Source organism: Pelodiscus sinensis, chromosome 19 (assembly GCF_049634645.1).
Source record: "Pelodiscus sinensis isolate JC-2024 chromosome 19, ASM4963464v1, whole genome shotgun sequence".
Classification (NCBI taxonomy): Eukaryota; Metazoa; Chordata; order Testudines; family Trionychidae; genus Pelodiscus; species Pelodiscus sinensis.
Genome location: NC_134729.1, coordinates 22,022,548 through 22,036,924, shown reverse-complemented (window position 1 = coordinate 22,036,924; position 14,377 = coordinate 22,022,548). Strand labels below are relative to the sequence as shown.

Here is a 14,377-nt window from a genome sequence, read left to right as displayed (position 1 = left end):
ACAAAGCAAAGAAAGCCACAACCATGGCAAAAAGACCATTTTGCCTACACCACACACAAAATACACATTATATTCTATTATGGTCATACTGTCACTATCTAGAATCACAAACACTAATCCAGACCGATTATCATGACTCCGAGGTGGAAGAAATTGCTTTTTTCGTGTTCCAGAGTTTCTCTAGTGACTCCTCAAAATACAAAGCATGGTGCATAACTATGGTAGGTTTATATAATTAAGACAAGGCATTGGTGTGTGATTTAAAATAGGAAGATCCCTTTATTTGTGGGAAACTGAGGCTTTGATTACACTTACAATTTTAGAAGTGTAGCCAAGGCACCTCTTCCAGCACTCTATGTAAACCACCTCCACAAGAGCAGTTAGCTAACAGCACTGGGAGCCCGGTTCACACCGGTGCTCTACAGTGCTGTAACTTGCTTTGCTCATGGAAGTGGGAGGGGAGGGGATGTACAGTGCAGTGAAGTGCCATTGTAGACTTAGTTCTACACTTTATCATGGCAGACTTAGGCTAACTGATATCGGTATAGAAAAGGCACTGTTCCAGCTTAGCGTAGTTATAACACTGATGGAGAAAACAGCTGCCCCCCTACATTGACTAGTGCAGGGACACATCAGTCAGTACATAAGGATGCAATATGTTAAGGCAGCACTTTCACTGAAGGATACAAAGACTACATCAAAACAAGATAGGCTTTCAAGTCACTTATCAAAGGAATTGCAGCTCCTGCTTCAAGAAAGGTAAAAAAAGCAACAAATATTATTCCAAACCAAGGGAGACCAACTAGAAGAGAACCTACTGATTTTCTCTGTTATGTGTCCTTACTGTTCAACAAAAATGCTGCCATAAAACTTGCATATTTTTTCAGTCCTTTTCCAAACTGAGTCCTGGCTATTAGTCTTGTATCTGCATATACGAAAGACTCACCTAGCTCTGTTGGCTTCAGCAGTTCATCCAAGGTGGTATAGAAGGGAAGTTTCACCAGCCGAACTTCAGGCTTTACAACTTTGGGTGGTAACCTTCCCAGTCCATTAAGGTATTTCCCATAGAGTGCTGGATAGTCAATGTTAGGAGTGGAGAGAGAAGTCCTAGCAACAGTGCTCCCTCGGTCATAGGAAGAATGTATAGAGAGCGCCTCTGGAGGTCGGTGCTGCTGTGGCTGCCCTGATTCAGAGCTCTTCTTGGCATAGCGAGTCTCATAGAGCTCTTTAATTTTCTTGAAAACTTCAGGGCTACAATCAAACTGGACCAGCTGCAATGCTCTAGTGACCAGCTCATGTTTAAGTCCACTCTTACTCCGGCCAACAAAACCCAGTAACATCTGAAGGTCTGAGACTCTGAAACTCATCACCATGTTCTAGGAAATAAAGGTAAAACATTAAAGTAAAAGATTTTTAAAGTTATAAAGAGATCAAGTGACAATTCTCTCCAGAGTCTATACCCTAGAACTCAAAATATTAAAATTTACTTGCAAGGACTGACACCAAGCCTTCTGTTTCAATGGCATGCTGTTCAAGTGATTAATGTGTCATGCATTTGACACTTGTTTGTGCAATGGCAATATATAAGAGAGAAACTGAACATTGGTCAGTATACACAGACCTGAAAGCTGTGACAAGCTAGTCACTAAATTACCAAATAATTTGTGATAAGTACAAAGCAATCTCTTGGTAACAATTGGAAACAACTGCAGTCCCAGGGACACAACTTGCATCTGGTTAGTGGAAGAGCAAGTGTATCGGGGTTATTAACTACTTCTGCCCACATCTCGCTTCCTTCAATCTGCTCTCTTGTGAACAGGACCAATGCTTACTTCTGTTAGGGTTCTGAGGGAGCCCAAAGAAACTACCAATTTTCAGTCTGACCCTAAGGTTTTGAACAACACTGAAATTGACCACTTGTCAACTTCACACTTCTGCCTGGGGTGAGAGCCAGAGAGCAGTGAAGCACAGCAATGATCTACACTTGGAAGACAGTCTTCATAAAGATAAGACCAAGAAAATATTAATTAAAATTAATGCTCTTGTTCTGCAGAGATTGATTATTGACGCCTTCCTCATTGCCAAAAAAATTTCACACAGACCCAGAGTGAACAAAGTGCTTTTCGAGCCCTGAAAATATGTTTGAACATTTGCATTTATCCTTGCATCTTGTTCACAGTTTTCAAAAATATAGGAAAAATCTTCTAGAACATAAATTCTACATGCCCAGCTGTAGGTGATGAAATCAGACACTAGGGATATAAAATCCCATTAATTGGTTAACTGATTAATGCAGAAGGGAGGGAAGGGGGCTGAGGCCAGTCGGGAGCAGTCCCTTCCCCCTTCTTCAGCCTGACCCAGCCCTGTGGGGGTCCACTGGGGACAGAAGCAGCCCCCTGCTGGCAAGGAGCTGCTTCAGCCCTCCCTGGTTAACAGTTAACTGGAACTAGTAAGCATGACTGTTAATGGTGTCCCTATCAGGCCCTAAGTCTTTTCAATATTTATTTCCTGATTATATGGAAAATAAATATTGAAATCAGATTATTAATTTACAAAAAGAGGTTGAAGATAACATTCTTACTGTCAATGAAAAAAATTGACAAGCCAACTTTTAAAGGAAAAACAGCAACTGAATTAAATCCAGAAATATTTATTAACAATATTGGGGGGGCATGAAATTCAACACAGGCCATGTCTACACTATGGCACCGTAGCAGCAATAGCGCTTCTCCTACACCAGCATAACCCTGAAATGTAGACAGCATTCAGTGACAGAAGGTATTTTTGGTCACTGCAGCAACACTCCCCTCCCTACTGATGGAAGCATCCTTCCCTTGACACAGCTGTGTCTACACTAGGCATGAGAAGGGCACAAGCATGGTGCGGGGGAGGGGGGTGTTACCAGAATGCCATAGCTCTGTCAACGTAAATTTTAATAATTAACCTCTTGCATTTTATTCTTCCCCTTTCCGGTAAAATCCCCTTGGACTTCCTGTTTCACTGAAGCAGTCCTAGAAGGCATCACAATACACCTGGGTTCAGTGAGACACTTAGTAGTGTGATTGTATGTTCTGGAATCTCTTCAGTGAAAAAAAGAAAAAAGGGGAAGGGAGAGAGTTTTGGCAAGCCAATGAATGATGTTTGGTGGTTAGGAAAGTAATCTAGGAGTCAGCAGACCCAGATTCAGTTCTTTACTACACCTCATGCTCCTGGTGTGACCCCAGGCAAGTTAATCTCTCTGTGCATCACTACCCATTTGAAAGATGAGGGTAACAGAACTTTTCCATACCCCATTGGGGCATTCTGAGGACTACAGCAAAGAGGACTAAAGCACCAGACAAGAGAGTTATCCCTGTGCTCACTGCCTAATTTCCTGTCTTCTTGATGTATTAAGCATATAATTCTTGCTGCTTTTTTGCAATTTATGTTTACCCAGATTTTGGGTCTAGAGACGTTATCAGATTTGAATAAAAAGCAAAGCAGGCTATTTTAGCACAAAGAAATACAGGTTGAACCGCTCTAGTCTGGCACACTCTGGCCCTGCAACATCCGTGGTCCCACATAATTTTAGTTATCTAGATGTCCACGTATGGGTGTGGCCAAGTTTCCCGTCATCCCATAAAGTTTCTTTAAAGCCACTAGTCCTGTCTCAGTGTTCTGTGCTGTTATTTAGCTCTAATTTACCCCATAAGACTTCTAAGAGCCCAGTAAGCAGTGAAAGTGTTGGAAATGCTGCTACACAATACTGACCACCCCCACCATGGTCTTGCAAATTATCTGGTTTGGCACTGGCCAAGTCCCAAGGGTTTAACCTGTATGGCTGTGTCTAGACTGGCATGATTTTCCGGAAATGCTTTTAACAGAAAAGTTTTCCGTTAAAAGTATTTTCGGAACACAGCATCTAGATTGGCATGGACGCTTTTCTGCAAAAGCACTTTTTGCAGAAAAGCGTCCGTGCCAATCTAGACGCGCTTTTCCACAAAAAAGCCCCAATCGACATTTTCGCGATCGGGGCTCTTTTGCACAAAACAAATCTGAGCTGTCTACACTGGCCCTTTTGCGCAAAAGTTTTGCGCAAAAGGACTTTTGCCCGAACGGGAGCAGCATAGTATTTCTGCAAGAACACTGACAATCTTACATGAGATCATCAGTGCTTTTGCAGAAATTCAAGCATCCAGTGTAGACAGCTGGCAAGTTTTTCCAGAAAAGCGGCTGATTTTCCGGAAAAACTGGCCTGTCTAGACATAGCCTATGTGTTTAGAATTGGGATTACCAGTTAACCAGTGTTGACAAAGCCATGCTTTCCAGGGTGCCTACCATGGGGGAGGGATGCACCAGTCCAGCCAGACCCTAAGCGAGGAGCTGGTTATCATATGTTTAACTGCTTAACATTTTAAACAGGATTTTACATCTCTAGTCTAGAACCTCAGGCTTCTAACTCAGAGTGGTAGGAATATGCAGTTCTCGTTAGCTCATGAGATTATTGTAAAGTGAATATAGATGTAAGCCTTGTGCAGCCAAAAGACAGCAAATTGTGTGTTGAAGCATGGAAGATAATGAATTCTCGCTACAGCCAGACAACAGATATCTTTAAGATACTTCCTTTCGGAGGAATGGTGGGCTTCTGCCCACAATAATAAAGAAGGCTTAACACAAGAAGGGGAATCAGCCACCATTATGTCTAGATGTACAGTTTTCTACATTTTATGTCTGCCCTATATAAGCCAGTTCTATGATTCACAGCATTCACTGGGTCTGCCCTGTTATTCCATTACTTAATGCCTAATCCTGCCAGAAGCTGAGCACCTTCAGCCATGACTGAAGTCACTTGAAGTCTTTAGACAGGCAAGAATGGGACTTTATCCTGGAAGTCTTGTTATTGTACTGTGAGGTTACAGTTCTGCTTCACAGACAGTACACCTGTGATTCCACTCACTGGCAGGCAGGAACTGAAGAGCCCTACTCATGCAGAGAGCAGTATCACATAGCAGAACTGGACTCAATCTTGGAATCTGTGCAAGTCTTCCTCTCTCCAACGGTGCTCGTCATGCACAAAATATTTTGTAAGTATAATGCAGTTTAATATTTTTTTTAAATTGTCATGTCACTAAGCAACCTCCAAATACATCAGATATCACAGAATCCTCTAATGTATGCAGATTTATAGACTATCAACATTTTCTCTAGAACTCTTAAAGCTTCAGATCTCATTCATTAGGTACCTCCATATTCACTTCTCTGGAAGCTTCTCAATACCTTCAATTCAGATAATAAAACAATCCATTTATGCTTTCATAGGGGTGGGGGGTAAACTTTGCAAACAATATGACCCACAGGAGACATTTGGACAGTTCACTCACCCCTCACTCCAAAACCATTTCCTAAAATGTCAGTGGAGGAAACCTGGATGTCATCACTTCACACTCACACCCCCAATTGCACTTACAAACTCTTCACTCTGAAGCCCAGAGAGCTGAGATTGGAACAGGAAAGGGGGCGTCATGAGGGAGTCACAGAGGAAAGGAAAAATGAGAGAGTAGATGGGAGAACTGCAGGAGGGACCTGAGGCAATGACTACTTGGGAAGAGGCAATAGTAGCAGGAGATGAAGGGGGGGGAGGAGAAGAGTGTCGGGAGGAAAGCCAAGGTGTGTGGGGAGCAGTATGCCTGTTTTAATCATTTTATCACAGCCTGCTAAAATGGGGGAGATCTTAGGGTTCAGTGTTGGGATGAGAAGATGCCAAGACAGCGGTGGGTGGGGAATCTGAAGCATCAGCTGCACAGAATGAAAACAGGGGAAGCTCTAAGTGGTGGGCAATTTCAGGGGTCAGTGGGGGAGCCGGAAAGGCCCCAAGGGAAGCACAGGAATCAGCCTGGGGATGCAAAGAGGCTGAGTGAAGGCCCGTGGAGTTGGCACAGACAGGAAAATGCTGAGGCTGCTGGTGGAGGTCTCGGAGAGGGGGGATGACAGGCTGGCACTGACACTGGGAGGTGGGTACAGGGAGGGGTGGGGTCTCCGGGGTCAGCTACAGAAGGGCAGGGAGCCCCCGGGGATGGTTATGGCGGGGCGGGGAGGCAGGACGGAGCCGACGCGAGGGGATGGGGGTCCCGTAGGGACACGGGGGGGGGAATGGGACGACGCTGGCGGCGGGGGGGGGGGGGTCTCTGGTAACGGGACGGCGCCGCCGGGGGAGCGGGCGAGGGCTCCGGCCGACAGGGGCGGGGCTGGGGAGGCTCGGCCCGGGCCCGGGGAGGCTCGGCCCGGGCCCGCAGGGAGCTGGCGGGCGAGGCCCGGGCGGGGGGGGCGGCGAGCAGGCCGGCCCGGGTGCCCGCGGGGGAGGTGGGAGCCAGCGGCGCCTGCCGCAGGGAAGGTCCCAGGGGCCCGCCCGGCCCCGGGTGCTGGGAGCCGCGCTCCCCGGCCGTGCCACGGCCGCCCCCGGGGCCCCGCCCCGCGCGCCCCCCGCTGAGGGGAGGCCGCTCACTCACTTTCGCCTCCACCAGTTCCGCCGCCATCTTGGCTTCCAGCGTCCACCGGCGCGCCGGGAGCCGCCGCCGAGTCACGTGACACGCACCCTTTCCTTCCTCGCCCTCCCTCCTCCCCCCCCCCCCGAGGGGGCGGGCTTAGGGAAGAGCGGGGAACCAATCCCATCGCGCTCCAGCCCCCCGCCCCTCGCCGGCCGCCCGCCCGCGCACGCGCGCTGCCGCCCACTCCCGCCCCGCCCATGACCCCGTTCTAGCCGCCTCCGGGCTCTTAAAGTGACAGAGCCGGGGGGCTGGGGAGGGGGGACAGCGCCAGGCCCGGGGCAGAACGGGGCGCTGCAAACCCCGCTCCTCCCGGGGAGCTGGGCCCCGGCCAGCAACAGGGCCCTCGTCTGCGGGCGGGGCAGCCAGAGAACGGGCTTTAATTAATTAATTAATTAATTAATAATTAATTAGCCCACTGGCGGGCTAACAAAGGCCATTAATGGGAAGGCGAGGCAGAGAGCAATTAGCCCCCTGCATTGCTTATGAAGGGGCTCACCGCAGCCAACCCGCCACGGGCTTCGTGGGGTGGGAGACAAGGCCATGCTGGCTCCTGCACCCCCGTGCCGTTGAATTCATGGGGTGCCTAGTTCTGCATTGCCTGCAGGGGAGCGTATGGGGGGGGCTGTTGCTCTGGCAAGTTAGCCCCTGGATTCCGGGGATAATCCTGCCCTCCCCCCAGCAAGGCATGTACACGCTAGTTGGGGTACAAGTTGCAGAGCTGGGGTGCTGTGTGCCATTGAATCAAACTGTAAATAAACTCAGTTTGGTGGAAATTGCTCCGAGCCAGGGGATGCCGCTGTGCCCTCAGTTTCAGAATCTTTCCCATGATCTAGTTGTGTCTGCACTGGACGTGAGGTCGACGTAGCTACAGCGTGCAGGAGTGTGGATTTGTCACACTCCGCACTTCTATAGCTGCATCCACCTATGTGGTGTGCAGATCAGGCCAAAGCCTACCGCAAACCTGGATTATATATGGCCAGAATAAGAATCTCCTTTGAATGTGTTGGGGTCAAATGCATATGAAATGTTCTTTCGGAAAACAAACCGCCATCCCCCCTATACACACATACATATCCACCACAGCAAATTAAAATAGAAAAGCCTCTGTGAAACCAGAAACAAACCTTTTATAAAACAAATACATCTTTCGGATTTCTCTTACCCATCACAGAGCAGCATAAAAGGACATGAGCTGGAATTGGTTTCCTTTGTTCACCCTTTCAGAATCTCTGCTGGGCATATACAGTGAGCACTTTTCAAACTTGTATATTTGTTCCAGCTGTTTTTCATTCAAACTTTGTTGGGCCAGCCATAGGAGTTCAAAATATCACAAGAATGGCTTAAAAGTCATGGGATTTTAAAAAATAATATATTTGGAGTTCTTTTAATTTCCCTTTTGGCTTTTAACCTTTCTACTCAAGCTTTTTTTCCACAGCCACAGGGGATTAGTAACTTTTTTTTTAAAGAGCTGGTCTAAAATACAAAGCTGGGTTGGTCCAACTATATTGTTCAGGGCTGCGAAAAATTTACTCTCCTGTGCCATGTAATTAAAGCTGACCTAAGACCTGGAGTAGTAGATACAGAGGTTGGCAGAAGAATTCTTCTATCAGACAAGCTACCACTTTGTGGAGAGGTGGATTCGCTTGGCAATAACTGTGCAGCACAGCTGCAGCATGGAAGCTCCACTACTGGAGTGTTTCTACTGTAGACGTACCCTTAGATATTAATGGAATCGCTTGCTTCCAGAAGTCGGGGCTTTTAAGAAAGTCACCGCCTATCATGAGACCTTGTAATAAAATTGCAAGTGTTGGCAACCACACAAAGAAGACAAAAAGACACTGTTGATCCCTGGCCAAGATTTACGTGCCCAAACTTAGACTGCTAGGTTCATATTTAGGCATCTCTCGGAATGACCTTGTTTACAAAAGTGCTGAACACGGAGCAGCTCCCACTGATGTCTTTTGGAAGTCAGGCCCTTATTCTGCAAAGTCTTAATGAGAATGGTTAACATTATGCACTATGACAAGTCCTGCACATAAACAAGTTAACCATGCACATAAGCATGCCCATAAATCTTTAAAGGATTGGGGATTTATAGGCCTAAATGTAAAGGTCTGGAAAACATGGCCGTTGAGGGAAGGTTGAAATAATCGGGTTTGTTTAATCTGGAAAAGAAAAGACTGAGAACGGACATACTAAGAGTTTTCAAGTTTCTAAAAGGTTGTTACAAGGAGGAGGGTGAAAAATTACTCTCCTTAATCTCTGAGGACAGGACAAGAAGCAATGGGCTTAAATTGCAGCAAGGGAGGTTCAGGTTAGACATCAGGACAATCTTTCTGTCCGGGTGGTTAAACACTGGAATAAATTGCCCAGGGAAGTTGTGAAATCTCCATCATTGGAGATATTTAAGAGCAGGTTAGACAATTACCTGTCCATGGTGCTTGATCCTGCCATGAGTGCAGGGGACTGGACTGGACAACCTCAAAAGGTCCCTTCCACTTCTACGATTCTATGTCTCCCTTTTTAAAAATCTTAGACCTTAGGGACAATGGGAGACATTTTCACAGCCACAAATGGCACAAAGGCCATGAAAGATGGGGGCCAAACTCCTAAGGCAGAATGTTCCATGACGCCCATGCCTGTTTGCAGACATCACAGATGCACGTAGGAGCCTAGATGTCATTGAAAGGCAAGAATAACCCTCTTATCCAGTCTCTCCTCTGAAGTGCTTTGCAAAAGAGGTCAATATCAGTGGCCCCATTTCACAGGTAGAGAAACCGATGTATGGAGAAGGGATGCGATTTGACAAAAAGCACCCAATAAGCTAGCAGTAGAATTAAATATAGAACCCAGGTCTCCTAAGTCTGACTTTAACCCACCAGCAATGAGGCAACGCTGTTTAGGCTTTTTAAGGCTATGTTACATGCAGAGAGGTGTCAAGTGGGTCTTTTATGTACCTAGGTGCCTAACTCCTGCTTGTGCAGAGCCCCAAGATGTCAATAAATAAATAATCCCCAGCTTGTATGTGGCACTTTTCATCAGTAGATTTCAGGTGTCTCTCGGATTCTTCCCCATCACACCCCCGTGTTTTACAAAGGAGGGTAGTATCCTTAGTCCCATTTTACAGATGAGGACACACAGAGAACATGCAGCAGGCTGTACAGGAGTCCAAGGCTCTATCCAGGTGGGCCAACTTTCAGGATCGGGGCCTAAATTCTTGATTCTGCATTACAGCTACATCTGGATTTTGGTTATTACCTCTTCTGTTTTCCCTTGATCACAACTTTCCAAAAAAGTTGTCATCTCTGGAGTTGAAACTTTCTTCGCTTAAAGTCAGACTAGAGTGGATTTTTGTTAAAAGAAAAATGGGGAAAAAAATCTTTTCAGATGGTTGGAGTTCTGAGACAATATGTTTTCATCTTAAAATATGAAAAGCAAAACTATTATGAAATTGAGCCAGTTTATGTGGGGAGTCAGGTTAAAAGTATACTGGCTCCCGCCCAGCTGTTTTCCTCCCACTTCCACTTCCTCTGTGTCAGTATTGCGGAGGGACAGGTGGGAGCAGCCATGTGCAGGGAGCCAGCTTTCAAGTCATCTCCCCACACATACTGGCTCCTGCAGAGACACCTCTGCCTCCCCTTTGCTGCTTCTAGCAGCAGCGTGGGGCAGGCTCCCTGGGAGCCACACCTTCCCCCCTTCCTGCTCTCTGCAAGCAAATGTGTGCCTGCTGACATTTTCAGCAGGTACACCTTTACCAAACTAAACACATTTTAATATCCCTAATGTGAGCAGGAGCTGCAGAAAGCCTTTGTCCTTTGTCGACAGGGTTGAAAGACATGGGCAAAGGGAAGCCCCTTTTCAAACTTTCGGTGTAGGGTAACCTACCCCCTAAGCTGTCTGAGCATTGCCCCGGCTCTGTAAAGCCGGAGGCATGTGGGATGAAAGCGGACTCGCTCAAAACACACCCACACCTCAACTATTGCCTTATACATGGGTGGTTGGTGCAGCTGGGACCGGGGGAGGCAGGCCTCCTACCCCCTCTGCTGAGACCCCGCCCTCCCAGGGAGGAGGTGGGGCAGCACGCCGAGCACTCCCCACAGCACTAGGGAAAGGAAGAGAGGGAAGGGATGCAGGTGGTTCCAGCCTCCCCGGCCAGGAGCACAGGGAGGACAGGCACTGGGGGCAGCAACTCTCCACCCCTAGAATGCCTACCCAGGCACGCTGGGGGCGGAGTGTGGGCATGACCAGGCTGGCCGTTTGGGAAGGCAAAGTCTTCCCTTGCCTAAGCCACCGGGCGCCCATGGCCTTATAGTATGGAAACTCAATTCATTAGCTCGTCACCATTCGCTTTCCCTGTTGACATCCCACCGATTTTTCAGGACAGCTCAGCTCCCATTCACACATCAGATAGAGCCTTTTGGGGATGGGAAACTGATGACAAAATGCTAAATATCCCACCTCTCTAATCCTGTTCATTTTCCAACTCTTACGCATCAGCATCTGAACGCAGGGCAAGACTACTCATAAAATGCTCCATCGATGCAGCTGTAGTGCGTAAGTGACGAAATCCTACAGCCTCCGGTGAGTGTCTCCTGCCGGCGTAATTCATCCACCTCCCTGAGAGGCAGTTGCTATCTTGGAGGGAGAATCATCCCATGGACACCGCTCTGTCTGCACAGTGCAGGGCGTAAACTGGCATAACTATGCTGCTCGAGTGTGGGTTTTACCGATAGGGGTCTGTAGTGCACACCTGGCCTCAGTAAACAACCGTGGGGAATGCCAAAGTGAGCTCTTCCCCAGGAAAGTTGGTAGCACTGGCTCCTGAAGTGGGAACCCCGGAACACAGTGGGGTCACCAGGGAGAGTGGACAAAATCCCCACCAACAGTACAGGCTGCGGCGCCACTTCATAGCGGCCTCTGCAACTTGGGACTGCACTAGCAAGACAGCTGTTGTGCTACCTACAGGTAGGAGAGGCTGATTATCTGACTAGTCACTGACCCACCCAACTGCACTGCCCCACTGCTCACACCACGGCCTCGCTGCTGGTTTGTCTACACTTGAAATGCCTCAAGCAGCACCACGGGAGTGTTTCGGTGTAGACCCTGTTGGGACTAGGGAGGGGTTGTCCCATCAACATACGCAAGTCCCCACCCTGAGAGGTGGCAGCTCAGAATTCTTCTGTCACCTGTTAAGCTGACCTATCCCGCCAGAGACACAGTCTAACTATGCCACTCAGGCTACGTCTACACTGTAGCATTTTTGCGGAAGAGGAAAGGCAAATGAAGCGCTCATTAGCATTTCTCGCACTCTCATTTGCATAGTCTCTTCAGATCCATTTTGTGGAAGAGGTTTTTGCGGAAAAAAACCCCAGTGTAGATGGGGCAAAAAACACTTTTGCACAAGATCCTGATTATCTCCTTTTTGAGGGATAAGGGATCTTGAGCAAAGGGGTTTTTTTTGCGCAAAATGGCCCTGTCTACACTGCGTTTCTTTCCATAAAAAAGATCGGAAGAGATTATGCAAATAAAGCGCAAGAAATGTTAATGAGCACTTCATTTGCATTTTCTCTTCTGCAAAAATGCTACAGTGTAGACATAGCCTCAGGCTGTGTCTACACTGGCATGAATTTCCGGAAATGCTTAAAACGGAATACTATTCCGTTTTCAGTTTTTCCGGAAAAGGAGCATCTACACTGGCAGGCTGCTTTTCCGGAAAAGCCCTTTTCCCGGAAAAGCGTCTGTGGCCAATGTAGATGCTCTTTTCCGGAAAAGAGCCCCTATCGCCATTTTCGCCATCAGGGCTTTTTTCCGGAAAAGACTACTGGGCTGTCTACACTGGCCCTTTTCCGGAACAGTGTTCCGGAATAAGGACTTATGCCCGAGCGGGAGCAGAATAGTTTTTCTGGAATAGCGGCTGATTTTGTACAGTACAGCATCATTGCTTTTCCGGAAATTCAAGGGCCAGTGTAGACAGCTCGCAGCTTATTCTGGAAAAGCGGCTGATTTTCCGGAATAAGTGGCCCAGTGTAGACACAGCCTCAGGGTGTAGATTTTTCAAGCCCCTGAGCAACATAGCTGGGTCAACCTAACTTTTAGCACAGACCAGGCCTACATCTACTGGGAATTGCACCTCCCAGCTGCAGGGTAGACACAGAGAGGAGAATAAACTCCCAACCGTGCAAAGGGAGTGTACGTAACCAATGCTGCTGGGGAGGAGAGAGATTTTCAAGAGACTTTTGCACTTTGACGACAGCTACAAATATTCACAGAAGATAATTAGACAATTTCCCTGACAGGCCAGTGTGTTAATCAGGTCGATGGGGCTCAACTTACATTCTGGCAAAATCCAGGGTTTGTGCTAAAAATGCAAACCGTTACCGTAGCAACTGCAACAGCTGATAGCTCCTCATGTCACAGGGAGAAAGCACACCCCCAGACAGACTCAGCAGGCCAAAGCAATCCCTAGCGAAATGCCACCGACACCACTGGAGTTACACTAGGAGCAAATTTGGCCCTCTCTCACCCATATGTGCTGCCAACCGCTGTCTGTGATCATTCTTAAGCAAGCTGGGGGCGTAGGTGTGGGGAATTCAGCAGGAGACTACTGACTGGCATGGAAGTTATGAAACAAAGTGATTGTGTTGTGCGCTAACTTTTATTATGGTAGTTTATTGCTGTTTGAGAAACATGGGAGTAGGGATGTAAAGATCCCATTTCATCAATTAACCGATTCAATGTTACGGTTAACTGGTTAAAGACTTAAATGGGTTCCTGCAGGCAGGAGACTGCTCCAGCCCAGCAGGGCCCACTGTGCTATAGGCTGCTCCAGCCTGGGCCACAAGCAGAGGCTGCTTGGGCTGGGCTGGCTGCACTACGCTGTGGGTGGGGGGCTTTTCCAACCCAGCCAGGCCTGCCGCAAGCAGGGACTGCTCAGGTCACACCCTCTACTCTGCACTGTGGGGGCTGCACAGTCCGAGCCCACTGTGCCGCAGACAGGTAGGGAGCTGCTCCAGATGGACCAGGCTGGAGGGTGCCCTGCCCATGGTACAGGAGGCCCAGCTAGGCTGGAGCGGACCCCTGCCCACATTAGACCAGGGGGCTGCTCCAGCCCATCCAGGCTGCCGGTTAACCAGTAACCATCACCCAGTTAACCAGTGACATCCTACATAGGATTATAGTTCTTATCCCATAATGCTGTTTATCCTGATTGAAAATAAATTAAAAAAGAGGGAATATATTTAGCCTCTAAACAAGGAGAGAGCGAGAGTCAGGTCGCCTGGATGCTGTCCTGGCACTGACTTACTGTGTGACCTTGGGCAAGTTACTTATGCTCTTTGCCTCAGTTTCTCCATCTGTGAAAATGGGACAAGGAGACTTCCCTATTGCACAGGGGCTTGACAGAACAACAGGTCGGTTTTTCCTCTCATACCAGATTGTCATGGCTGTAACTCCACAGCCTGCAAGTAAGAGATTTGTACCAGTCTGAGAGAAGAATTTGGTCTGATGTTTTTGAAGCACTCTGAGATCCTGTGAAGGAAGCTACATATAAGGCAGAGAAGTATAAAAAGGAGCAGAGTAGATCGCTGATATTTAGGCCAGGTCTACACTAGGGGCGCTACAGAGGCATAGTTACAGAGCTGCATTTATGGTGCTGCCACATGGTAGTGTAGACGATGCTACCTACAGCAATGGAAGGGGGTTTCTGTCTGTGTGGGAATCTGCCTCCCATGTTATAGTAGCTAGGTTAATGGAAAAATTCTACCATCAGCCTAACCACGTCTACATTGGGGGTTAGGTTGGCTTAATTGTTCACAACCCTAAGAACTGCAGCTATGCTGACCTAACTTAAGGAT

General features: G+C 47.9%; 1 protein-coding gene across 2 annotated transcripts in view; it reads right to left on the bottom strand.

The window, feature by feature from the left end:
- The window catches only part of PIAS4 (protein inhibitor of activated STAT 4), a 47,183-nt gene extending 40,564 nt beyond the window's left edge, over positions 1-6,619 (bottom strand). Inside the window, exons 1-2 of one of the 2 annotated variants that reach the window (XM_075903009.1) lie at positions 6,486-6,619; positions 947-1,376 (exon numbers count right to left, since the gene is read on the bottom strand). In XM_075903009.1, coding sequence (XP_075759124.1) covers positions 947-1,376; positions 6,486-6,512 — 457 coding nt within the window. In that variant the 5' untranslated portion in view covers positions 6,513-6,619. The remainder of the gene's footprint in view (positions 1-946; positions 1,377-6,485) is intronic. The other variant, XM_075903008.1, reaches the window with a different exon arrangement.
- Between the last annotated feature and the right edge of the window lie 7,758 nt (positions 6,620-14,377).